Here is a 27,189-nt window from a genome sequence, read left to right on the forward strand (position 1 = left end):
CCTCCGGAGCGCCAGAGGTCGCTGTGGCTCCGCGATGGGCGTGGGAACGCGACTCTGTGGTTATAAAGTTGGGGGCGGAGAAGCGGAGAGTTCCTGGGAAATGATGGCTGAGGAGGAGGAAGAAGTGAAGCACATCTTGCAGAAATTGCAGGTGGGGCCGTGGGTGAGACTGCATGTGCTCTGGGAGTCGGGGAGAGGCTGGGAGCCCGGCCGGTGCCGTGCCTGCGCGTTCCTCCTCGCTGGCCCGCCGCCGCCCGCGTCTGTGCGGTTACTATAACAACTCGCGGCGCGGCCGGAGCAGGGCCGCCGCCCCGGGGAGGGACCGCTGCGTTGCATTTCAGCTCTCCGACTCTGCCCTGCCCGGCCTTAGGGAGGAAGCGCCTTCCCTCCATTCCTCCTACAAGACAGCGTACGCACGTGCACGGCGGACCTGGAGGAGCTGTTACTACGTGTTCTTTTGATCTCCGCAGAGGCCGCTTCCTAATTTCTTTCTGCTTTGGAATGACCAAGAGTCACAGCACAGCCTGCACTGCGTGTATGCTGCTGACTTCCCTCCCCGCCTGGCGGTGTTGACTCTTGAACTTTGGGGTCCGAGGCAGAGGGGTCCGGATTTCATGTAGATCACGGGCGACTGTGCTTTAATTTTTTTTTTCTGCGTTTAAAGATACATTACTTGTCATAGAATTTTAACGTAAGAAAAGGCTGCACTGAATAATAAAATAAGCCTGAATGTGCATAGAGCCTGACCTGAGGGATTCAGTAAAGCCAAAGTATTTGAACCGAGGCTGTAGCTTTGATTAGGCTGGGTCTTTCATACTAGGTAGGTAGGTGTTAACTAGTTGCTGCCTACCTTTCTTTTAGTAACTCATAATTTTCCCTAAACCTCAAACTCTGTGTTCCAAAACAGCCCGAGTTTAAACATGAACGTGCCTAAGCATCAGAAGTAATGTCCCTTGCCTAAAGGCGTCTAACGCAGAAGTTGAGCCTTGGTGAGACCTCATTTCATAAGCAGGTTGAAGTACTTGGAGCTGCGTTTAGTCCCGCGGTTAAGGCGCCTGCCTCCCTTGTTGGAGGACCTGGGTTTGATGCCTGGCTCTGGCTCCTGACTTCCGCTTCCCCCCGGTTCAGACCCTGGACCGCAGTGGGGACTGCTCAAGTACCGTGGTACCTGCCACCCACGTGGGAGATCTCGCTTCCACATCTGGGGCGAGAACTAGCTAGGGGACCTCCCTGTCTTTGAATAATTTTGAAAAAGTAACATTTTTAGAATTTTGACTTTACCTTCCAACTGACTGCGAACAACTTCATTTTATTTCCTATAGACTCTCAGCCTTAGCTATAATAAAATAAGGGACATGGCATGCTTTCTAATTTTCACACATACCTATTTAACTTTTAACAACTTTCATGTATGGATCTTGTCACGAGAGAAAAACATTCAGTCCAACAAACCAAACAACAATACTAATTTCTTGCGTGTTTGCTTTAATAACTAAAAGCAAACAATAAGCTCCCCTCTAACATTTCTAATTTGCAGCCATGCTGATTATAGATAGTAATTTTTGCTAAGAACCATCTTTAGCTGAATCCCTTTGTGGTAGATTCCTTTAGCAGCTTGGGAGAGAATACTTGACGTATCTTGGAATGCATGGGTAGGCACAGAAATGGAATAAGGGAGTGAAGTAAAGAAGAGGAAAAGGATTGGATAGTGATAGGGCTATTCATGGGAATGGTGCAAAGTTATTGTTGTTTTAAAGATTTATTTATTTGAAAGGCAGTGTTACAGAGAGGCAGAGAGAGAGAGGTCTTCCATCCATTGGTTCACTCCTCAAATGGGTGCAGCTGCTGGAGCTGGACTGATCTGAAGCCAGGAGTCAGGAGCTTCCTGGTCTCCCATGAGGGTGCAGGGGCCCAAGGACTTGGGCCATTTCCCCACTGCTTTCCCAGGCCATAGCAGAGCTGGATCGGAGGTGGTGCCCATATGGGATGCCAGCACCACAGGTGGTGGTTTTACCCACTACGCCACAGCGCTGGCCCTGGTGGAAAGTTTTAATTTCATTGTTGTAGATTTTTAGGGTAGACAGAATCTATAAAAGGATATTTCTCAAAGCGTTTTCAAATGATTTATTTTCATTTTATTTGAAAGAGATACAGAGAGATCTTCCATCTGCTGGTTCACAACCCAAATGCCTACAGCGGTCAGTATTGGGCCAGGCCAAAGCCAGGAGCTCAGAACTCTATCCAGGCTTCCTGATCTTCTGTGTGGTGGCAGGGATCCAAGTACTTGGTCCATCATCTGATGCCTCCCAGGGGTGTGTATCATCAGGAAGCTGGATTGGAAGCAGAGTAGCCAAGACTTGAACCAGGCACTGTAGTATGAGATGCAGGTGTTCCAAGTGGCAGCCTAACTGTTGTGCCAAATGCCTGCCCCTCAAAATGTGTTTTACAGACCATTTTCTTTACAGTCATCTGAATGCTTGTTAAAGCTGTCGAATTTTGAGTTCTGCTAGACTGTTAAAATCAGAACCTGTACAAGCTGGGTCCTGGAAATACTGCAAACAATAAAATTTGAAAAGCACCACTGCAGAGTTCTAGTCCATTCTCGTCATTCTTGGTAAGATTTTAACTAAGTATAGCAGAGCTGTATTTGTTAGAGATGGGACTGATTCATTCATTCATTCAGTCAATAAATTTAATGATAGCCTGTCTTGTCCTAAGCGCTGTTCTAGGACTCAGGTATAGTTGTAAACAAAATAGATAAAGCCCCTTCCATCATGGGAACTTGCATTTGCCTGGAGGACAGTTAATAAGTAGGGCAAATAATTCCAAATGATAGGTACTAGGAAGAAAAATAGAGTGCGATTTAATAGTTGGGGAGAGGAGGAACAGGTTGCTTCCGTTTGGGTAGTTATGGAAAGCCTCTCTGAGAAGTTGGTATTTGTGCTAAAATCTAAGCAGTGATGAGGAACAGTCAAGCAAAGATCTGGGGGAAGAACATCCACGCGTAGAGAAAAGTATGTGTAAAGACCTCGCGTAGGGATTGGTTAAGCTTGATGGGCTTAAGGACCTGAATGATAGCATGTGTGGTTTGGGTATCGCAGCACGGAGAATGGTACGGAGTGAAGTCTGGGGGGGCAGTGTAGCAGTTACAGTTCCACTTGGGATGCCCACATCCCATATCAAAGTGCTTGGGTTCAAGTCCAGCTCCCCTTCTGATTCCAGTTTCCTGCTCCTGTCATCCTGGGAGGCAGCAGGTGATGGCTCAAGTACCTGAGTCTCTGCCGTGCATGTGGGAGACCTGGACTGAGTTCTTGCATCCAGGCTTTGGCTTAGACTTGCCCTGGCTGTTGTGGACATTTGGGAAGTGAACCAGCAGATAGAAGATCTCTGCTTGTCTCTGTCTCTTTCTTTCTGTCTCTCTGCATTTTAAATAAGAAAAATTTTAAGAAAGAAGTGAAATTTTTGATCAGATCATGCAGTTTTGTAGGTCATGGGAAAGAGTTGGATTTTATTCTATCTGCAATGGGAAATTATCAGGGTTTGTGGTATGATATATACTTGTATCAGATCATTGCAGCTACAGTGAGGAGAATGAGAAAGTAGAGTCAAGCTCACCAGTTAAATCATTGCGATAGTCCAGGCAGATAATAATGTCCAGAATAGTCATAGCGAGGTGGAGACAGGAGGATGAATTTTGGATGTGCTGTGGAGGTAACTGAGAAGACTTGATGGGATTGTATTACGTGTTTCTGTTGCTGTTCAGTTTCAGGAAAAGCATGGCCTGGTATCAAAGGTAGACTCAAAGGTGTTTAACAAAGGAAAGAGAACATTTTCTTAAAAAACTTTCAAGAGAGCCAGAACATGACGATAAAAGAATTAAAGAAGACACAACAGGCATTTTAAGAAACAAAATTCTGCAAAAACACCAGGGTCACCAAATTAAAATTGGCCTGTTTGTGGTGGAAAACAACTTTCTTACATGTTTATCATATTTACAAAAATGAGGTATTTTCAGATACTGACATAGGGAAAATTAAGGATAAAATTGTTTTTTGTTAGGAAGTGTGTTTTAAAGGTAATTTTAAAGTTTTATTCTCCAAGGACCAGAGCCAGATAGAGTGGTCTTGTTAACTTTCAGCTTAATTCAAGTTGCAAAGCATTTCCCTCCTGTCTGGTGTGTGAAGCGCTCAGTCCTATTGGAAGCCTTACTAGGGTTGGAAGAGAACTGTCATTTTGTCAGTTCAGTGCAGAGACTGGCATGGGACAACTACAGATCATGAGAGTGGGCATGGGACACTGGCTGCTTTTCCTTATGATCTGTGACATTTTGATACACTTGTCTACCTATCTATTGTGCTATTCCTAGGTGACATAAAAGAATCAGTATGTTTTTAACATTTTTAGTTACTTGTTCTTATTTGTTTAAAAGGCAGAGAGACAGAGGTAGACCAACTGAGATCGTCCATCCTCTGGTTCACTCCCCAAATGCTTGCAATAGCCAAGACTGGGCCAGGCTGCAGCACGGAGCTTGGAATTCAGTCTGGGTTTCTACATGGTGTCAGGGACCTAAGGAGTTTGGAACTCAATCTGGGTTACCATGTTGGCGTCAGGGATTCAAGTACTTGAGGAATCACCTGCTGCTTCCGAGGGTGCACATTAACAGGGAGTGGAGCTGGGACCCAAATCCAGGCACTCCCATATGTGGTGTCTTAACTGTCGTTCCAAGTGCCCTCCAATAGTCAGCGTTTCCTGGCCAAGAGTTGGCTGACTTCTAGTTTGCTTGTCTGCTGCTCTCTCCTCTTAATGGTACCATCCTTACATTTCCTAGGAACTGGTGGATCAGCTCTATTCGTTTCGAGACTGCTATTTTGAGACACACAGTGTTGAGAATGCTGGGCAGAAGCAGCAGGATGTGCGGGAAGAGATGGAGAAGACCCTGCAGCAGATGGAGCAAGTAGTAGGTGGGAGTCCTGAGGAGTGCAACCCTCTGCCCTTCACTGAAATGCGACAGAGTTTTGCTCTTTCTCTGCAGTCTCTTTGGTGTCCTGTTTGTGTTTGTTGTGGGTTGGCAGAAGAGAATATTTCTCCCCCTATGCCGTTGGTAACCTTTCATTCCCTAAGCTACTTTCCTAGATTACAGTAAATGACATGAAATAAAATAGCATAGTTGTTGCTTGAAGTATTGGAACAGTCTTAACTGATCTTTCCTTCTGTCTCTAATTTCTCTTATTTCCATATCAACTCATCACGACGGTAGCTATAGTTATCTTTCTAAATCATTACTTCATGCATGTAATCTTATGCACCTGTCTGCCTCTCTATTCAAGTAGCTTTAAACTAACTCCCTAACCCTGGTTTTCAAATCTTCATTTTCTCACTCTTTTTGTTTCTTTCTTTTTTTTTTAAAGATTTATTTTTCTTATTTGAAAGAGTTACATAGAGAGAGGTATAGACAGAGAGGGGGAGAGGTCTTCTATCTGCTGGTTCACTCCCCAAATGGCTGCAATGGCTGGAGCTGAGCTGATCCAAAAGCAGGAGTCAGGGCCGATCTGAAGTCAGGGGCCAGGAGCTTCTTCTGGGTCTCCTACGTGGGTGCAGGGGCCCAAGGACTTGGGTCATCCTCTGCTGCTTTCCTAGATGCATTAGCAAGGAGTGGATCGGAAGTGGGGCATCTGGGACTTGAACCGGTGCCCATATGGGATGCTGGCACTGCAGGTCGGGGCTTTAACCTGTTGTACCACAGCGCTGGCCCCTTTCACTCTTTTTTTTCTAACCTCATCTCTGACTACTTATACAGGAATTTGTTTTGTCCAGGTTGCACCATTCTGCCATGAGCATGCTCGTGTATTTTTGCTTCTCTGTCTTTGCTTATATTTCATAACCTGGAGGGTCTTGTCTTTTCTTGACTCTTTGAAGCCCATTTGTTGGGTATATGTCATGCCTACTTTCATGTTTTTTTTTTTAGTGTTCCATGTATGTGTTTTGTCATTATCAGATTGTCAGCCCCTCTAGGGTAGAAATAGTGGTATCATTGTTACCCAGTTACCTAACATTCTGCTTATTGCAGGCTTTATAAATAGTTTCTTGATAAGGATTTTCTTTAACTCTTCTCATTCCTAGAGCTGGCATGCAGCTAATCATTCCTTGAAAGTGCCCTGCTCTTTCGGAATGCTTTTCCTTTTCGCCCACTGTTCTTTTCTGCTTTCACTTTTCTTTTTTCCCTTCTTCCTAGGTTCTGCTCAGGGCAAGGCACAGGCTCTGATGCTCACCGGGAAGGCACTGAATGTGACTCCTGACTACAGCCCGAAGGCGGAGGAGCTCCTCTCAAAGGCCGTGAAGCTGGAGCCTGAGCTGGTGGAAGCCTGGAACCAGCTGGGCGAGGTGTACTGGAAGAAGGGGGACATCGCAGCTGCCCACACCTGCTTCTCAGGAGCCCTCACCCACGTGAGCTGCCCACTGCTGCCTCAGGAAGCTCAGATGGGAAGAATGTGCATTTCCCAAGGACAGAAATACCAGATTAGGACTGGCTTTGAACTAGGATCACAGAGAAAGGAGAAAGGGTGGGGAGCAATCCTGGTTGAGGAAAATGGGTACAGGGAACGGAGAAGAGAAGAGCTTGAGGGGGTCCAGATCAGGACTACATGAGGAGTAGAGAAAGGTTAGCACCCGAGCTGAGTCTTGTGGGCGTGAGTGCAAGTTGCCTGTGACCCCAAGAATGAAGGTCAAAGGTTCAGGAGAAGATTGAGGTCAGAACAGATCTGGAACGGGGAGACAGGATCAGTGAGGTTGAGGATGTGTCTTCTCCATTTGCAGTGCAAGAACAAAGTCTCCCTGCAAAACCTGTCAATGGTGCTGCGCCAGCTGCGGACTGACAGTGGAGATGAACACTCTCGCCATGTCATGGACAGTGTCCGGCAGGCCAAGTTGGCTGTGCAGATGGACGTCCTGGATGGCCGCTCCTGGTGTGAGTGCTCTCAAAGGCTGTCCAGCAGGTGTCTAGAGTAGTGGTTCTCAAGCGTGGCTACACAGCAGGGTCATCTAGGGCCCATCTGTTGAGACTGACTCTGAGGGTGAAGGCAGGGCATTTTTGTGTTTCAAAGAAGCCCAAAAGGTATTCTGTATGAACTGCTGTTCTTAAAACATTTGGATCTTTGATCCAAGAGAGGAAACTCAGGTCTCCACATAAGTAAGGTAGTGTTTTTATACAGTCTAAGTTTCTCTTTGGAATCTATATTTGTCTGTTTTTTTCCAGTAGAATTTTGGGTTTATTAAATTTAATGTCGTCTCTGGTTTGGGTGAGATGTGGTTTTTTTTTAAGAGACTTTCAAGAATGAACAAAGTAAGTTGTATCATGGATTTGGGTATTGACCTGATTCACCACTGTTTTCTCTTTCAGATATTCTAGGAAATGCGTACCTTTCTCTTTACTTCAATACTGGCCAGAACCCCAAGATCTCCCAGCAAGCCCTCAGTGCCTATGCCCAAGCAGTAAGTACTCGGGTCATCCAGGCCCAATGAATAGAGACACCGCAGAAGCAAGAGCATTGTTCAGTCTTCCTTTGGTTCTTTATTGAGTAGCCTGGGTTGTGTTTGCTGGCATCCAGGGGGTGTGGCTTTGCGAAGCTGTGTCTGCAGAGGTGTCTTCTCTCATCTTGTAACTTGAGTGTGAGGGACTCCTGCAGTGTGGTACCCTAGTGTCAGCGTCCTGAGCCGTCTAGATTTCTTACAGGCATGTGTAACCAGAGCACACAGCCTGCTTCAGCATGTTTATGTTTTCTAATGGGGAAACGAAACCTATTAAAATCGTCCTTATTAATATTTATATACATTCATTTTAAAGAAAAATGGAAACTTAATGATAGTGACATCCTCAAATGAACCGGTGAATAGTATGACTCTGAATTTTCCCCAGGTTAAAAGAGAAAACAGGGTATAACCTGTCTGGTGTCATTTTCAAGAAATGAATTCGCTGGAGCTCAGCTTTGCTTAGTCCTCCAGGTCATTTTTCTGTTCATACGCACTTGCATGGGTGGTTCCTTCAGGCTTGTGCTGCTTACTCCTTGTTAGAAGGCCCACCTTGGTCTTCTGAGCACATTCATCTTTCTTCTTTCACATTCTTGTTTCCCTTGACAAAGAGAATTGCTTTTTAACTTATCATTGCTTATTTTGCTCTATGTGGCAGAATGAAGAGTACGACTCCTAGATACTCATGTTTGCGATCCTTGGACTGTTCTTTTTCTAATCAGGGAATGTTTAGGCAGAGGGATTATGTTTTGCTATGATTTTTTAACCTGGTAAATGTTTACATTTTAAAGAATAATCTGATGTATTTCTTCAAAGTTCTGTATTTGACTTCTGAATAGCTGCTTTATTTTTAAAGATTTATTTATTTATTTATTTGAGAGGCAGAATTAGAGAGAGAGAGAGAGACAGAGTGAGGTCTTCTATCCACTGGTTCACTCCCTAAATGGCTGCAACAGCTGGAGTTGGGCCTGTCCAAAGCCAGGAGCCAGGAGCCAGGAGCTTCTTCTAGGTCTCGCACTTGGTCACAGGGACCCAAGCACTTGGGCCATCTTCTATTGCTTTCCCAGGCCATCATCAGGGAACTGGAGCTGCTGGGACTCGAACCAGTGCCCATATGGGATGCCAGCGCTGCAGGTGGATGCTTAACCTACTATGCCACAGCATCAGCCCCTGAATAGTTGCTTTTAACTCTTAATTTCTTCACTCTAACTGCATTAAAAATTATTTATTTATTTGAGAAGAGCGAGAGACAGACAGACTTACAGAGACCGAGCAAAAAGGCTGTGGCTGGTTCAGACTGGAACTGGGAACTGGGAACACAATCCAGGTCCCCCATGTGTGTGGCATGTACTTGAGCTACTTGAGCCATTATCTGATGCCTCCCAGGCTGCACATTAGCAGGAAGCTGGAACTGGGAGCAGAGCGAGGACTCAAACTTAGGCGCTCTGATACGGGATGCCAGCATTCCAACTGGCATAGTAACTGTGAGGCCAAATGCCTGCCCTCAACAGCATTTTAAGCATATCCGAGCCAACCATTTAAACAATTTAATTCATGTTATTTGTGCTTTGCAATGTGCCAGAAAATGAGTAGAATTTAAAAAATGAACATCATGAACGTAGGCAGCAGTTTCTTCACAGCCCATTTGTGCTGTTCTGCAGTTTCTGGCCATCTGTGTTGATTAGAGAATCGAGTTTGACTCTCCATGTGTTCTTTTTTTTTTTTTTTTTTTTTTTTTTTTTTAAAGAAAGACAAAGACAGGGATTGAAAGTAGGAGGGATGTGTATTTTTAACTTGTTTTTTTTTTTTTTTTTGTTTGTTTGTTTGTTTGTTTTTGACAGAGTAGACAGAGAGAGACAGAGAGAAAGGTCTTCCTTTGCCGGTGGTTCACCCTCCAATGGCCGCCGCGGCCGGTGCGCTGTGGCCGGCGCACCGCGCTGATCCGATGGCAGGAGCCAGGTACTTCTCCTGGTCTCCCATGGGGTGCAGGGCCCAAGGACTTGGGCCATCCTCCACTGCACTCCCTGGCCACAGCAGAGAGCTGGCCTGGAAGAGGGGCAACTGGGACAGAATCTGGCACCCCGACCGGGACTAGAACCAGGTGTGCTGGTGCCGCAAGGTGGAGGATTAGCCTAGTGAGCTGCGGCGCCGGCCTCTCCATGTGTTCTTTAATGGGGCTTGCCTTTAGAAATAGGACTATTGGGCCAGTATAGTGGTATTATGCATAAAGCTGCTGCCTGCCATGCCGGCATCCCTATAGATGTCAATTCCAGACCTAGCTGTTCCACTTCCCATCCAGCTCCCTGCTGGTGTGCCTGGGAAAGCAGCAAAGGATGGCCCAATTTCTTGGGCCCCTGTACTTTGGCATATCTGGCTTTGACCTGGCCCTGCCCTAGTCATTACAGCCATTTGGAGAATGAACCAGTGGATGGAAGATCTCTTTGTCTCTCTCTCTTTCTGTAACTCTCCCTTTCAAATAGATAAATAATCTTAAAATATATATATATATATATATATATATATATATATATATGATTCTGTATTTGCTTGGAGCCAGACTCCTTGACGAGAGAAGATGCATTAAATTGACATCATAGTCCTGTACTTTTCTCATTTATACCAGCATGTCACTGTTCAATTTTTTTATCATAATGCTTTCATGTTTTTGTTCTTTTCCTTGCTATATAATATTCTGTGGATAAATTATGATATTTTAACATTTCACACATACAAAAACCTTTCTATCCCTGAGGTCTCAGATAGGTACTAATACACACATTGGGCAAATAGTTACCCTATAACAGTGTGGGTATAGGTCATATTTTGACAAAGAAGAAACTTAAATTTCTTTATGAGGAGCAGGCATTATGGTGTAGTGGGTTGAGCCGCTACTCATGTGATATCTTCATCATGTGTCAGAGTCTGAGCTGCTCCATTTCTGATCCAACTCCCTGCTAATGTGCCTGGAAGATAACAGATGATGGTTTAAGCATGTGGGTTCCTACCACTCACGTCAGAGACCTGAATGGAGTTCCTGGTTCCAGGATTTGGCATGGCCCAGCCCCAGCTGTTTTGGGTGCCTGAGGAGTGGGCCAGTGGATGGAAGATCTCTCTCTCTCTCTCTCTGGTTGGCTGTCTCTCTCTCTCTTTCTCTCTCTGTCACTCTGCCTTCAAATGAATAAATAACTCGTAAAAACAATTTTTTTTCAGGGAGAGGAGGCCTGGGACATGTTGGATAAAGCCATCTTTAAGATTGAGACAGGGTCCACTGATGATCCTTTATCCCTTTACAGGAGAAGGTGGACAGGAAAGCGTCAAGCAATCCTGACCTTCATCTGAACAGAGCGACGGTAAGGCCTGTGGGCTTGTGATCATCTGAAGGCCAGATAAGAAAGACTTCTCTGTCTTAGCCAGTGAAGGTAACTGAGCATCCATAGGGACACTGTTGAGCACCAACCGAAAGGGAAACCAAGTTATTTCTAGGGAGAGCCAAGTTAGTTTGACTTTAGTATCTGCGGAGTCACTGGAGAGAACAGAGAAGGGGCTGAGGAAATCGGAGAATGTGGGGGGGGGGGGGTGAGAATGGGAAGAACAGGTTACAAGACTTTGGAAATGTCCAGTGTAAACACAAAATTAAAGTGACCCAAAGTATGAGACCTAACTAGTTTAGTATCTGGAAATTAGCTTCTTTGAAATGATTCCATCTTTGTTGTCATCACGTTGGCAAGAAAAAAGGATGTAAGGTGTCACCGGCTTCCCAGGCTGTTCATAGTAGCACAGGAAAATAGCTGGGAAGAACAAGCTCATTTTTCTAGATCCCTAGTTCACTGTGCCGTTACTCCTGTTGCATAGCTTGTTTGGATATGCTTACGATTGGAAGGTTTTTGGTTGCTTCTTGTCCAGCTACATAAATATGAAGAGAGTTATGGGGAGGCCCTGGAGGGCTTCTCTCAGGCTGCAGCACTGGACCCTGCCTGGCCAGAACCACGGCAGCGAGAACAGCAGCTTGTGGAATTCCTGGATAGACTAACCAGTCTCCTGGAGAGCAAGGTAGAGGGGTGTGTGTGTGTGTGTGTGTGTACATATATGTAAAGATTTATTTATTTGTTTGAAAGACAGAAGCTCTGTAAACTACAGAAAGAGAAACACAGATTTTCCATCAGCTGGTTCACTCCCCAGATGGCCTCAATGGCTAGAGGTTGGCCAGTGAAAGCTAGGAGCCTGGAGCTCCCTCTGAGTCTCCCACCTGGGTGGCAGAGGCCCAAGCACTCAGACCATCTTCTGCCTTTGCAGGTGCATTAGTAGGGAGCTAGATAGGAAGAGGAACAGCCAGGACTCAAACCAGTGTTCACACAGGATACCAGTGTTGTAGGTGTGTCGTACAGCGTGTCATATGGCACTGGCCATAAAGATGTATAAAGGGTAGAATCCAACTCTTAATGCTGCCAGTGGTCAATGAAAATAAGAATAGAGTAGGTTTAGGTGGTGATGGAGCTGGCGGAGGGCGGGGAAGGCCCAGACTCTCAAGCAGAGTGACTAGTTTCCAGCCTGTTAATGTGTTTTCCCTTCTTTTGCAGGGAAAAGTGAAGAACAAAAAGCTGCAGGGCATGCTGGGAAGTTTGCGCCCTGCCCATCTAGGCCCTTGTGGCAATGGGCGCTATCAGTCAGCCTCTGGGCAGAAGGTGACCCTGGAGCTGAAGCCCCTGAGTGCGCTGCAGCCTGGTGTGAACAATGGGGCCGTGGTCCTGGGGAAGGTGGTGTTCAGCCTTACCACAGAGGAGAAAGTCCCCTTGTGAGTTTCTCCACCGTGCCTCTTTTTCACTCTTCTGAATAATTGCTGTCACTCTGCTGGCCTTTCTCTGCCAGTTGAAGACTTTTTGTTGGTGGTCATAGATCAGTGATTCTGGTTGACTTCTGTGACTGTCTTAATAACAAGGTTGTCTAAGAGATCTCTTGGTCAGAGGTCTTTGTAGATTTTCACTGCTCATTTTTTCTTCTGAGTTTAGTGCTTTGTGGGTTCCTACATCTAATAGCTGAAATTTGATTTTTTTTTTTAAGATTTATTTATTTATTTGAAAGGCAGAGTTACAAAGAGGCAGAGGCAGGAGCAGAGAGAGAGAGTGAGAGAGAGAGAGAGAGGTCTTCCATCTGCTGGTTTATTCCCCAAATGGCCAGAGCTGCACCGATCCGAAATTAGGAGACAGCAGCTTCTTTCAGGTCTCCCATGTGACTGCAGGGGCCCAAGCATTTGGGCCATATTCTGCTGCTTTTCCAGGCACATTAGCAGGGAACTGGATCAGAAGTGGAGCAGCTGGGACTCAAACTGGTACCCATATGGGATGCTGGTACTGCAGGTGACAGCTTTTACCCACTACACCACAGCGCCCAACTGTGATAGATATTTTTTTATAAGACAGAAACCTTGAAAATCTGCCCTTGTGTTTTCATGATTATAGATATTGAAGGAAGGGAAATTCTCAGTCCTGTTTGGATTTAGGTTGGCTAAAGCAATTCTGGAAGGTGAGTTTTGAGTTAGAATTCAAGTCTGGTTGGGGAGATTGTCTCAGGTATGATGCAACAAATATTTATTGAGTGTTTAGTGTATGTGTTAAAGGAAGTGAGGATAAAAAGGTGAAGGGTGCTTACAGTCCAGCAGAGGATAAATTAAGGGTATTCACACAGGGGCCAACATTTTGGTGTAGTGGGTAAAGCTACCACCTGCGACACAGGCATCATGTTTGGGCACTGGTTTGTATCCCAGCTGTTCCACTTCTGATCCAGTTCCCTGCTAATGGCCTAGGGAAAGCAGCAGAAGATGCCCAAAGTCCTTGGGCCCCTGCCACCCTTGTGGGAGACCTGGAATGAAGCTCTCTCTGTAACTCTTTCAAATAAATAAATACATATTAAAAATATTCATATAGAACATTTAAAAAATTTTTAAAGAGATTTATTTTATTTATTTGAAATGTAGAATTACACAGAGAGGAGGAGAGAGAGAAAGAAAGAGAGCTTCTGTCTGCTGGTTCACTCACAAATGGCTGCAATGGTCAGGTCTGGGCCAGGTTAAAGCCAGGAGGCAGGAGCCTCATTCTGGTATCCCATGTAGTTGCAGGGGCCCAAACACTTGGACCATCCTCCACTGCTTTTTTTTTTTTTTTTTAAGATTTATTTATTTATTTGAAAGTCAGAGTTACACAGAGAAGGTGAGGCAGAGGGAGGGAGAGAGAGAGAGAGAAAGAGAGAGAGGGAGGGAGGGAAGGCTTCTATCCGCTGGTTCACTCCCCAGTTGGCTTCATCAGCTGGAGTTGTGCCGATCCGAAGCCAGGAGCTTCTTCCAGGTCTCCCACGCAGGCGCAGGGCCCAAGGAGTTAGGCCATCTTCTCCTGCTTCCCCAGGCCACAGCAGAGAGATGGATCAGAAGTGGAGTAGCCAGGTCTCAAACCAGCCTCCCTGTGGGATGCTGGCACTGCAGGCGGCAGCCTCACCCGCCACACCAAAGCGCCGGCCTCCATCCTCCACCGCTTTCCCAAGCACATTAGAAGGGAGCAGGATTGGAAGTGAAGTAGCTGGGACTCAAACCGGTGTCCATGTGGGATGCTGGTGTCTCTGGCAGCATCCTTACCCACTATGCTACAACACCAGCCCCAAAACACTTTTATTCTTGAAAAATTAGGGTTTAGTGAGTACCATCACTCTGGTCCCTCTGTCACTTCCTCATTCCTGGTTGACTGGTTTCCTCCCCCGTGAAGCTCTTGTTACCTAGGCTCCCAGCGTCTCTAGGCACTCGGGTGGGTGGCGTCCGCTGCAGGGCTCCTCAGCACTCTGACCTTTCACACCCCTTCTCTCCATCCAGACTGAAGTGCAATCCTCATCCTTTGCCTCTACTTTCACACAGAGAGGTCTGGGTATTTGATGAGTTGAAGAGCGAGAAATGAGAGAAGTTTAGTTGACTAAAGCAGATCCTAGAGGGAGGAGGAATAAAAAGGGGCAAAGATGATGCAGGTTTTAGGGGACCTTGGGAGCAAATGACTGTCAGACCACTCCTTAGTTCCTCTTCTGCCCGACTCCACATGCTGGTTTCCTAGGACTCTGTTCCTTTCCTCTTTATTCTGGGGTAGTACAAATGAGGAGTTTTCAGAAAGTTCATAGAAAATGTACATTATAAGAAGCATAAAATTAGAAATATTTTTGTACTCAAAGAAACTTACCTATTTAAAAAAAGCTTATTTTATTTATTTGAAAGGGAGAGGGAGAGAGGGATATGTAGAGAGAGGGAAATCTTCCATCTGCTGGGTCACTCCCCACATGCCTGCAACCGCTTGAGCTGGGCTAGCCAAAGCTGGGAGCCAGGAACGCAACCCCAGCCCCCTGTGGGGGTGTACGTGAGTCATCACTACTACTCCAAGGGTGCACACTAGCGGGAAGCTGGGATCAAGAGTGGAGCTGAGACTTGAACATAGACTTTAGTACAGAAGGCAGGCATCCCCGGTGACATCTTAACTGTTGGCACCAAGAGTGTGCCCCCAAAATTTATATCTTAATTTAACTTTACTATAGACTATTTAGAAGCATCCTCCATTAAATTTTTTAAAAATTCATTTTCATTTTATTTGAGAGGCAGATGTCTTTCATCTGCTAGTTTACTCCCCAAATGCCTGCAATAGACTGGGGCAGGCTGAAGCAGGGAGCCCAGAACTTCACGTGGATCTCCCTCATTGATGGCAAGGTCCCACAAACTGTGCCATCATCGGTTGCCTTCCTGGATGTGCATTTGCAGGAAGCTGGATTGTAAGTGCAGGAGCTGGATGTTATACCAAGCACTCCAGTAGGGATTGCTAGCATCCCAAGTGGTGACATAACCCCTGTGCCAAATACCTGCCCCTCCACAGCCCTTTAAAAAAAAGATTTATTTTATTTTTTTTTTGAATGGCAGAGTTACAGAGAGAGGGAAGGAAAGAGAGAGGGGGAAATTTCCAATCCTCTGGTTTACTCTCTAAATGACCTCAATGGCCAGGAGTGGGGCAGGCTGAAGCCAGGGGCCTGAAACTCCATCAGAGTTCCAGGCAGGTGGCAGAGTCCGAGGACTTGGGCCATATTCTGCCAGTTTCCCAGGTGCATTAGGAAGGACCTGGAAAAGAAGTGGAGCAGCCAGGACTTGAACCAGTGCTCCAATATGGGATGCTGGCCATGAAATGTAGTGATTTAACCTGCTGTGCCACATCACCAGATCCAAGTTTTGGATCCTTATATCCAACTGCCTCCATGCTCTGATCAGAAATCTCCAGTTCAGTCTGTTCAGTCTATTACTTACCTGATCTTTCTTTTTAAACTTACTTCTCCTTCCTGGATTCCTTATCAGTGAGTGGTACTCTCTCTCTACTCAGTCAGTTAAGACTTTGGGAAATAATCCTAAACTCCATTCTCCTGTGTTGAGGTAGTCACTAGGTCCTGTGGATTTGCCTTTTTGTTCCTATTTCTCAGATTCTACTACCTTAATTTGTCACTTTTTAAAACATATCTCCAATATTTTTTCTTCAGTGTTCTACAATGCTGCCAGAGAAATATTTTCTCAGATGTAAATTTTTTTTTTAAGACTTTATTTATTTACTGGAGAGGTAGAGCTACAGAGAGTGAGAGGGAGAGACAGAGAGAAAGGTTTTTCATCTGCTGGTTCACTCCCCAAATGGCTGCAGTGGCCAGAGCTGTGCCAATCTGAAGCCAGGAGCCTGTAGCTTCTTCCAGGTCTCCCACAAGGGTGCAGGGGCCCGAGCATTTGGGCCATCTTCTACTGCTTTCCCAGGCACATTAGCAGAGAGCTGGATCAGAAGTGGAGCAGCCCGGACTAGAACCAGTGTCCATAAGGGATGCTGGTGCAACAGGCAGAGGATTATCCTACTGTGCCACAGTGCTGGCTCCATCAGCTACAATCTGACCATTGCCACCACTTATATAAAATACTATATTGGTGCTATAGCGTTTGTAGTGAAGTTTGAAATCCTTATCTTAGTTTAAGGAGTTTATGATTTGCTCCCTGCCACTCTTTCTGTTTCCTGCTGTGCCTGTTGCTGTAACCGTGGAACTATTTGTAGGTTTTAGAACAGCTATTTTCATGCCTGTGTTTCTTACACAGTTACTCTGCCAGACAATCTTCCAGCTTAATATAGCTGATTTCTTCCTGCTGATGTTTTATTATAAAAATGCTCAAACATATAGCAAAGTTGAGTGAATTTTGCTGTGGACATCTGTGTGCTCACCACCTATAATCTGCCATTAACATTTGTTGTACCTACCACATGCCTGTTTGTCTTGCTATTCATCCATTGATTAGTCTTATTTTTGGTGTGTTTTGGAGTAAATTATATTTTTATTTTCATTCAAATATTCAGCATGCAATCATTAACTGAGTTCAATATTTGTTTATAACTTATTTTTATGTAACTGTTATATACAGTGCAATTTACAAATGTAAGTGTACATTTACTAAGTTTTGATGAATGCGTACACCTGTGTAACCCAAACCCCTAGCAAGATACACAGCATTATCATCACCCCAGAAGTTCCTCTTGTTCATTTCAGATCAATCACTGCTCCTGTCCCCTCAGAGGCTGGCTATAACACACACACACACACACACACACACACATATACATATATACATATACATATATATATATACACACATATATGTGTTAGCTTTCTTGTTTTAACCTAGTCAGTTTTTTTTTTTTTTTTTTTTTTTTTTTTTTTTGACAGGCAGAGTGGACAGTGAGAGAGAGAGACAGAGAGAAAGGTCTTCCTTTGCCGCTGGTTCACCCTCCAATGGCCGCCGCGGCCGGCGCACCGCGCTGATCCGATGGCAGGAGCCAGGAGCCAGGTGCTTTTCCTGGTCTCCCATGGGGTGCAGGGCCCAAGCACCTGGGCCATCCTCCACTGCACTCCCTGGCCACAGCAGAGGGCTGGCCTGGAAGAGGGGCAACCGGGACAGAATCCGGCGCCCCGACCGGGACTAGAACCCGGTGTGCCGGCGCCGCAAGGCGGAGGATTAGCCTAGTGAGCCGCGGCGCCGGCCTAACCTAGTCAGTTTTTAGGATTGCCTCCTCAAGGAACCATTTTTTATTTTCCAATTTTGATTTTTTAAAATTTTTTAAAATTTATTTGACAGAGAGAGTTAGATAGTGAGAGGGAGAGACAGAGAAAGGTCTTCCTTCCATTGGTTCACCCCCCAAATGGCTGCTATGGCTGGTGCTGTGCTGATCCGAAGCCAGGAGCCAGGTGCTTCCTCCTGGTCTCCCATGTGGGTGCAGGAGCCCAAGCACTTGGGCCATCTCCACTGCCCTCCCGGGCCACAACAGAGAGCTGGACTGCAAGAGGAGCAACTGGGACTAGAACCCGGCGCCCATATGGGATGCCGGCACCGCAAGGTGGAGGATTAACCAAGTGAGCCACGGCGCTGGCTCCCCAATTTTGATTTCAATATTCCCCCTCTGTACTCCCACAGCCCAACCTATGGCTTCACTGAGTTTAGCATAAGGGAAAAGCCCTTTTAGCACCCATCACAAAGTATGTAAGTGATGGTTTTTATTGTTTGACTCCTGCTGAACTACAGGTCATTTATAGCTGGACTGGTATCTTAACTGCTACTCTCAATGCAGAATATTCAGAGAAAGTTTGTAGATGTAAACTAAATTGATTGCAAAGGTTAGAAGATTTAGTTAAGAGTGTGATAGTCAAATTGGTAGAACAGGAACAATGTTTCAGCTACAACATTTTGAATAGCTCATCATTAGTTTTTTTTGAGTGTATCCTGTGTTCCTGGAAAAGTGACAGATTGAGGAGTTTTATGCACAGATACATCCAAGATAGAAGCACGTGGTGAATGATGGCCGCTGTCTCAGATTTTCTAAATAAATAACTGGGAGAGCATGTGTTAATTTTGCTAGTATTTTAAAAATCACTGATTTGTGCTGTTTCTTGCTCTCATACTTTTTTTCTTCTCCCTCCCTCTTCTCCCTCCCTTCTTCTCTCTCTCTTTTCTCTCTCTCTCTTTGATAACCCATCTTAACCTGGCAGTACCTTTGGCCTGGTCGATTCCGATGGACCTTGCTATGCAGTGATGGTTTACAATATGGTCCAGAGCTGGGGAGTGCTCATTGGGGACTCTGTAGCCATTCCTGAGCCCAACCTTCGTCTTCATCAAATTCGGCACAAGGGAAAGGTGAGCGCGATGGCTAGGATTCCTTTCTAACTCATAGCCTCTGAAAGTAGAACTAAGCTTATGTCTTCTTAAAAAATAAGTATAAAAATAATGCATATGTGTGTATGCAATATGTATATTTATCATTTTTGGATAAAAGGGAAACTTAGCAAGCAAAAAATGTTTAAATTGACTGACGTACCAACAGATGACACTACAGTTAACAGTTTGCTATATACACCTCCTTTTTTTCCTTTTAGTAGATAGTATGCACACATATTCACATGTATATTTTAAATCCTAAGTAGGATATTATCTGCAAATGTTTGTGCACATTTCCCATATTCTACCATGTTATTCCAAATTGACACATAGTGATGGTGACAAGGATGGTAATGGTAGTTAACATTTATTGAATACTTACCTGAGTGCGAGACACTGTGCCAAGAGTTTGAATCGCCTCATTGAATCCTTACAAAAACCTATGAGAATAGGTATTATAGTACTTTTTAATCCATTTAGATCCGGACCTGGCAAATTATGGTCCATTGACCAAATTTGGCTTACTGCTTGTTTTCACTTAGCTGTGAGCTAAAAGCATCTTCTGTATTTTTAAATGAAAAAAATTAAAAGAAGTATAATAATTTGTGATACATGAAAATTACAGATAATTCAAACTTTTAGTGTCCATAAGTAAAACTTTATTGGAAAAAATTAAAAAAACTCATTTGTTTACTGTCATGGGTAGCTGCTTTAGTGCCACAGTGCCAGAGGTGAATTGTTCTGGGACGAAGGCAAAGCTGAAAATATTTACTATCTGACCCTTCACAGAAAAAGTTTGATGACACAAGATCATTGCCAATATCCCCCTTTAACAACAGTCATAGAGAACATTTCCATCTCCTCTCCTGTGTCCATGACTATTTCCTTAAATGGGTTTCTGATGTGGATCATAGGTGCAGAGGGAATGGAATCTCAGACTTCTGATACACCTTGCCGGAGCATCCTCAGGAGGGTTGTGCCCCTTCGCTGTTACTATTAACAGTGGGTGTGACTGCTTCCCTGTAGCTTTCCTCTCAACTCCGATTAGAAGCTTTTGAAAAATTATTTGAAGATTTTACATGAAAAAATGACTTCAATACGTGTGTGTATTTTAAAGATTTATTTTTTATTTATTAGAAAGGCAGAGTTACAGAGAGGAGGAGACACAGAGTGAGAGAAAGATCTTCCATCCACTCGTTCACTTCCCAAATGGCTGTAATGACTCAGGAGCCTGGAGCTTCTTCAGGGTCTCCTACATGGGTGCAGGGACCCACGGTCTTGGGCTGTCTTCCACTTCTTTTCCAAGTGTCCTAGCATGGAGTTGGATCAGAAGTGGAGCAGCTGGGTCTTGAATGTAGGATGCTGGCATATAGGCAGAGGCTTAACCTGGTAGGCAACAGTGCCGGCCCCCTCAATACAGTTTTAATTTAGTTTTTGATTGTTGGTGAAGTTGAGCATTTTGTTGTATGTTTATTGACTGTATTTTTTCTATACAATGCCATTTTGGGTTACTTGCCCATACTCCTTTTAGGATTTTCTTTTAAAGATTTATTTATTATTTGAAAGGCGAAGCAACAGAAAGAGGGAGAGACAGAGAGATCTTCCATCTACTGGTTAACTCCCAAATGGCTGCAACAAGCTAGGAGCCTGGAACTCCAGTCAGGTCTCCCATATGGGTACCAGGGGCCCAAGTACTTGGGCCATCTCCCACTGCTTTCCTAGGTACGTTGGCAGAGAGCTGGATCTGAAATGGAGCAGTCAGCACTTGAACCAGCCCTACAGTGTGGGATGGCAGCCTCACAAGCAGTGTCTTAATTAATCATTGTGCCGCAGGGCTGGCCTCCCTATTAGGATTTTAAAAAACTGATTTATGAGCACTTTTTTTAAAGGTTGAATTCGTATTAAATTTTTTTTTAATTGTTGATTCATGAAAACACTTTACTTTGACTTAAGGAGTCTACTTTACACTCCTATGGAATAATATTTTTTGGATGAAGGTTTTTATCTTTTTAAAAAAGATTTATTTATTTATTTGAAAGAGTTACAGAGAGAGGACACACACGCACACACACACACACACAGATTCCGTCTGCTGGTTTGCTCCTCAGATGGCTGTGACAACCAGGGCTGAGCCGGGCTGAAGCCAGGAGCTTCATCTGGGTCTCCCACATGTGTAGCAGGGACCCAAGTACTTGAACCATTCTCCGCTGCTTTCCCCAGGGCATTAGCTGGGAGCTGGATCAGAAGTGCAGCAGCCAGGACATGAACCAGTACCCATATGGGGATGCTGGCATCATGGATGGTGGCTTTTTCTGCTGTGCCACAACAGTAGCCCTGGTGAAGTCCATTTTTAACAACATATTTTAGAACTTAAAATATATCTGAGGGGCCGGCCCTGTGGCATAGCGGGTAAAGCCACTGCCTTTGGTGCTGGCATCCCATATGGGCACCAGTTTGAGACCCAGCTGCTCCACTTCCGATCCAGCTCTCTGCTATGGCCTGGGAAAGCAGTAGAAGATGGCCCAAGTACTTGCACCGGCATAGGAGACCTGGAGGAAACTCTTGGCTCCTGGATTCGGATTGGCGCAGCTCTGGCTGTTGCGGCCATCCGGGGAGTGGACCAGCGGATGGGATACCTCTCTCTCTCTTTCTCTCTCTCCCTCTCTCTCTGCCTCTCCTCTCTCTGTGTAACTGTGACTTTCAAGTAAAATAAATAACTCTTTAAAAAAAATGCATCTGAACTGGTGAAGTGAGTAGATATCTTTTCTGTTGGTAGGAAAATGTCACTATTTTGCTTATATATTCTGTTTCTTTCCTCTTGATATAAAAGGGAAAAGTAACTTTAATTCATGGCCAATTAGTTTAGGGCTTTAGAAGCACTTGTACTAAGAGTTTCTCAGAACGTACACTGGCTTTGACTGGCTGCTTGGTTTATCCAATTATCAAGAATTTATCCAATTATCAAGAAGCACTGGGAGAAGGCAGATGGTTTGATAGCTGGTAACATCCTTTTGTTAAGCAACGCCAGGCATGTGCCTTTGTTCAGCCAGAGAGCTGGCTCGTTCTTGTAGTGACACAGCTGGTGCCCTGCCTGCCCCAGATTTTCCTCCTGTAGACTGAAGACCTTGATAAAATACCATCCCCTCTGGGGCCACTTTTGTCTAACGTGAGTTGGAGGTAAGGGTGCTTACACTGTGGCAGAGGAGAAAGATGCAGGTGGTGTCTCCCAGTGTTGGAGTTTGTCTGTTGTAGGATCTGTAGTGAGCCTGTGTCTGCCTGTCTTTTCCAGGACTATTCCTTTTCCAGCGTCCGTGTGGAGACCCCCCTCCTGCTGGTGGTGAACGGCAAGCCTCAGGGCTCCAGCAGCCAGGCTGCTGCCACAGTGGCATCGCGGCCGCAGTGTGAGTGAGCTTCCCTGACTGGCATGCTAAAGAGGATGCTGACCGAGGAGCCCGCTCCAGGCGTGCGCAGCCGGACCATCTGAGACCCCGCCAGGGTGGGGGACGTGTTTCAAACGAAAACTTTGCCCTCCTCTGTCCTGTAAGGCACGCTGCGTCTGGTCTGTCTCCTGTCATCATGTTTGAACCTTCTCCAGGGCTACGCACTCCCCTGGTGTATCTCTCCGGCCTCCTTCCCTGCTCTCTTTGTCTTAGGCAAAGAGCACGGAATTGGTAGAAGTGTTGGGAACCTGCCGTGGGACAGAAACCCCAAGGTTTCTGTTCTTGCCTCCTTCCTGAGCCTCATATGTATATATCAGTTCAGTATTTATTGCTAAGGGAGGGGCTTAATTTTTAATGGCTTGGTTTTTGAGCATTTTTTATGTTTAAAGTTTAGGTCCATTCCCTTCTTTGGGGCTGGAACAGAATTAAATTTGTTTGGAAATAAAGAAACCCTGTGGTTTGACCCGCTTCATTTTTTCCAGTCTTGGATTTTTAAAGAATCACTTTCATTCATTCAGTAGGGTAATTCTGCCCCCTCCTCCCCTGGCTGCTTATAGTTTATTTCTTTCCCAGTTAAAAGACTTCTGGCAGTACACAGCCCAGGGCAGGAGTGGCAGCTTTACAAAGTTGCTGAATCTCCCTTTATTTCCTCCCATTTTTCCATTCTGTCATCCCTAGCATGGTCCAATATGATAGAGCAATATTATGTGAAAGTGTTAGTAGGCTGAGATCAGAGAAAGAAAGATACTCGTTTCTTTAGATTCTAATGATATATTTTATAACAATTTCTCTTATCCCTATGGATAAAATGGGGAAATGTGAGTGAGAATTAGTAACTAGTTGACTGACTTGTACACTGATGTATACAGATGACTCTGGAAGACTTCTAGTGATATAGCTCAGGTCTTTGTCCTTGGTCCAGTTCTGTTCCATGCCTGAATGGAATGACTTGAATATTACTGATGATATTTATAAAGAATGTAAAACATAGAGGATTCCTAAGAGAACGGATGATAGGACAAATGTCTAGCTATCTTGTCTAAACCAGTGTAAGGGCTGAATCTATCAAGACAAAATTTTGAAGTCCTTACTTTTGTTCTCCAAAGACTTTCTGAGTTGTATGTTCAACGTCATATATGAAAATTGTTAGGAATTTTAATAGATGAAGTCAGTATGAGTAGTGTGATATAGTTGTTAAAAAACTCTTCTTGGACAGCACCAAGGAACCTCTCTGTGATAGATAGCCGGAGAGAGTTTTTCATACTGTCTGACCGATCACATGTATAGTCTTGGATTCAGTTTCTGGTGTTGATTTTGAGGCCTTCAGTCATAGAAGAATGTTCAGGAGCTTTTGGGGGGATACCAAAATCTTAAGGAATAGCTGAAAGCACTGGGGTACGGTTGTGAGTGAGCATTAAAGGCAACAAGGAGATGAGACCCAGTAACTGGCCCCCTTTTACTCAAGTCTTGAGATGATTTGGCATCTTCTGTGCAGAGCCAGAATTGAAAAATGAGCAGTAGGTGGTAATGAGAGAGAAGCATTATATAAAAACAAGTAAGTATGCAAGATGTTTATATATGCTTTAAAGAATAGTTTGAATACTTATAGAATACCCACCTGCCTTAAAACCTGATACCTTGGAAGCCTTTTTGTGCCTCTCCATGACCTCATCTCAATTTGCTTTCACAGCTATATAATACCTCGTTGTATGATTATATCTCAACTCATTCATCCTATGTTGAATGGATATTTGGATTTCCAATTTATTGTTTGCCATAAAACCACTGATTTTTGTGCATGTCCTGGTATATAAGTACAGAAGTCTTGTTTATAGCTGTGATACTTAGAGTGGTCCCCAGACCCACAGCATCAGCTTACCTTGCAGCTTCCTAGAGATGCAGATTCTCAGGTCCCTGTCCAGATTTACTGAACCCAAAGTTCTGGGGAAGAGCCCAGCAGTGTGTGTTCAGCACACCTTCCGGCAAACTTGATGGATGCTAATGTTTGAGAACAACTGTTTCAGACTATTCTCACAAGAATGGATTGGCTGGATCATAAAGTATATACATATTTGATGTTTTTGAGAAATACCAAATATTTCTAAAGTGCTTGTACCAATCTTTGCCTCTGGTATCAATGGATGAGCCTCCGTAAGAATCTGTGTCATCTTCTAAGCTTAGTGTTGTTGAGCCTTTTGGGTATTGCAAATAGAGGGGTTTGAATGAGCCACTGATATTTTCTCTTGGCAAAATGCTTATTCATGTTTTGTTCACTTCTGTATTAGATTTCAAATTGATTTGGGCCGTCTGTATTTCCCCATACTAATGTGTTGTCAGTTTATGCGCTGCAAATATCTGATCATTTTTAGCTTCTCTATTCACTCTATTAGATCTTTTTTTAAAAAATTGTATTTATTTATTAGAAAGGTAGATTGACAGAAGGGGAGAGACAGAGAAGAAATCTTCCATCTGCTGGTTCACTCCCCAAATTCCTGCCACAACTGGGACTGGGCCAGGCTGAAGCCAGGAACTGGAATTCCATGCAGGTCTTCCAGGTGGATGACCGAGTCTCGAGTACCTGAGCCATCATCTGCCTCCTCCAGGGGCATCAGCTGGAAGCTGCATCAGGAGCAGAAGTGGGACTTGATTCTAGATCTCTGATGTGGGGTGCAAGCATCCCAAGAAGTGGCACTGTAGCACCTGCCCCATTAGGTCTCCTGAACAGAAGTTCCTAATTTCAATGTAATTGAATTTATCCATCTTTTATGGCTATGCTGCTTGTATTTAATAAGTCTTTCTCGCCTGACGCCGCGGCTCACTAGGCTAATCCTCCGCCTTGCGGCGCTGGCACACCGGGTTCTAGTCTTGGTTGGGGCACCGGATTCTGTCCCGGTTGCCCCTCTTCCAGGCCAGCTCTCTGCTGTGGCCCGGGAGTGCAGTGTAGGATGGCCCAAGTGCTTGGGCCCTGCACCCCATGGGAGACCAGGAGAAGCACCTGGCTCCTGCCATCGGATCAGCGCGGTGTGCCGGCTGCAGCGCGCGGGCTGCGGCGGCCATTGGAGGGTGAACCACCGGCAAAGTAAGACCTTTCTCTCTCTCTCTCACTGTCCACTCTGCCTGTCAAAAAAAAAAAAAAAAAAAAAAAAAAAGTCTTTTTCTATCCTGAAATCATAAGCACATTACCCCTCTACTGTTTTTGTTTTTAAAATTCTTTTATATTTAGTCTGTCATTTTATTTGAAAGACAGTTAGAGATCTTCCATATGCTGATTCACTCCCCATGTGCCCACAACAGCCAGGGCTGAGCCATATTGAAACCAGGAGTCTGCAGCTCAAAGCAGGTCTTCCACCTGGATGGCAGGGACACAGGTACTTCCATCATCTGCTGCCTCCCAGAGTGCACATCAGCGGGAAGCCAGATCGGAAGTAGAGGAGCAGACATTCCAATATGGAATACTGGCATCCCAGTGTTGTCTTAACTGCACCAAGAGCCTGCCCCCTCTGTTGTTTCATGCAGTTTTATCATTTTGTTCCTTTCTTTGTTGTGATGTAGGTATGTAGTTTTTTTTCCCCAACTGAGTAACTGATTGGCCCAGCACGTTTTATTAAAGATGCCACCCTTTTTTCTACCAAACGTTCAAGTCCGGTCAGACTTAAACCAATTTTCCATATATACAGCGGCACTTCAAAAAGTTCATGAGACATGTAATTAAAAGATAAACTTATTTTGGTGCAAAACACTTTGAAATTCATATATAGTTTTTTCATAATACATATTTTCCATGAACTTTTTGAAGATTCCTTATTTTGATCTGTTTGAGCTCTCTGTTCTGATTTCTTTTTATTTTTTTCAATACCACATTGTCTAATGGTTTTGGAAGAAGTTAGTAACTAATCAGTTCTTTCATGTTGTTCTTCACAAGTGTTTCACATATATTTTAAAATCAGCTTGTAAATGTTCATGAGAAATTCCCCTGGGATTTTCTTTTGTGGAAGGTAGAAAGATAGAGATACCTCTCATCCACTGGCTCACCCCCACGAGCCTACAACAGCCTTGGCTGGATCAGACCAAAGCCAGGAGCCTGAAACTCAGTTCAGGTCTTCCACGTGGGTGGCAGGAACCCAGCTACAGTATGAGCCGTCACCCACTGCCTCCCAGGGTACACATTAGCAGGAAGCTGGAATTGTGACCTTTGCTGGAACTTGAACCTAGGTGCTCTGATATCAGAAGCAGGCATTCCAAGTGGCACATTAAATGCTGCACCAAATGCTTGACCTTTCTTCTGGGATTTTGATTGGTATTGCACTGATTTGTGGATAAATTTGGAAGATTAGACATCTTAATAAAATCTTGTTACACATGATTTTCTTCATTTATTTAGGCCTCTTTAATGTCTTTCAATATAAATGTATCCTTTGCTCAGATTGGTCTTATATGTATTTAATTTGATTTATTCCAAACTATTTTATAGTTTTTGCTGCTATTGTGTGTAACATGCTGGAGAATAGAAATACAGATGGTTCTTTTATGTTTTTTTTTTTTTTATAGCAATGACCTTTAAGAACTCTTTCACTATAATAATTTGTCTGTTGATTCCTTAGAATTTTCTATGTACAGATAATGACTTTAGTTTCTTCTTTCTTAATCCTCTTACCCTTTATTTCATTTTTTCCTCCCTGTACTGTTGGAATATCTAGTATGCTCAGTAGACAAGGTGATAACAGACGTCCTTGTCTTATTCCTGTACGTAAAGAAGTACTTTCAACATTTCATCATTAAATAAGATGTTTTTTCATGCACCTGCTCTTAGATTCTGAGTTTGAGTTTCTATAAAAAATTTAAGATTTTTTCTAATTTACCTAATTGTATATAATGCTTTTTCTGAAGTTATTGAAATGGCAAATAATTGTTTCTTCCTTAATCTGTTTAAGTGATGAATTAAAGTACTCAACTTTTAATCAATAAACCAAACTGCATTCTTTGTACAAA

At 44.3% G+C, this 27,189-nt stretch overlaps 1 protein-coding gene across 4 annotated transcripts; it reads left to right on the forward strand.

Moving 5' to 3' along the window:
• TTC5 (tetratricopeptide repeat domain 5) lies at positions 1-27,189 on the forward strand. Of its 4 annotated transcripts, none has more exons than XM_002718030.5 (10): positions 1-151; positions 4,829-4,961; positions 6,233-6,444; positions 6,814-6,964; positions 7,397-7,488; positions 10,818-10,874; positions 11,428-11,574; positions 12,102-12,316; positions 18,595-18,739; positions 22,050-27,189. In XM_002718030.5, exons 1-10 carry the CDS (start codon positions 35-37, stop codon positions 22,167-22,169), a joined length of 1,389 nt encoding a protein of 462 aa, XP_002718076.2. In that variant the 5' UTR covers positions 1-34; the 3' UTR covers positions 22,170-27,189. The 4 variants fall into 4 exon arrangements, with proteins under 4 accessions (XP_002718076.2, XP_051678549.1, XP_051678548.1 ...); XM_051822590.2 differs by lacking the exon at positions 1-151 and adding an exon at positions 292-535; XM_051822589.2 differs by lacking the exon at positions 18,595-18,739 and having other exon boundaries at positions 14-151.

The sequence above is a fragment of the Oryctolagus cuniculus genome, chromosome 12, assembly GCF_964237555.1.
Source record: "Oryctolagus cuniculus chromosome 12, mOryCun1.1, whole genome shotgun sequence".
In the NCBI taxonomy this organism is placed as follows: Eukaryota; Metazoa; Chordata; class Mammalia; order Lagomorpha; family Leporidae; genus Oryctolagus; species Oryctolagus cuniculus.

Bases quoted from the DNA above. Each gene is read 5' to 3' on its own strand.
- TTC5 (XM_002718030.5), top strand. From the start codon at position 35: ATGGGCGTGGGAACGCGACTCTGTGGTTATAAAGTTGGGGGCGGAGAA. The intron at 152-4,828 runs GTGGGGCCGTGG...TACATTTCCTAG, and splicing joins ACATCTTGCAGAAATTGCAG to GAACTGGTGGATCAGCTCTA. The intron at 6,965-7,396 runs GTGAGTGCTCTC...TTTCTCTTTCAG, and splicing joins CCTGGATGGCCGCTCCTGGT to ATATTCTAGGAAATGCGTAC.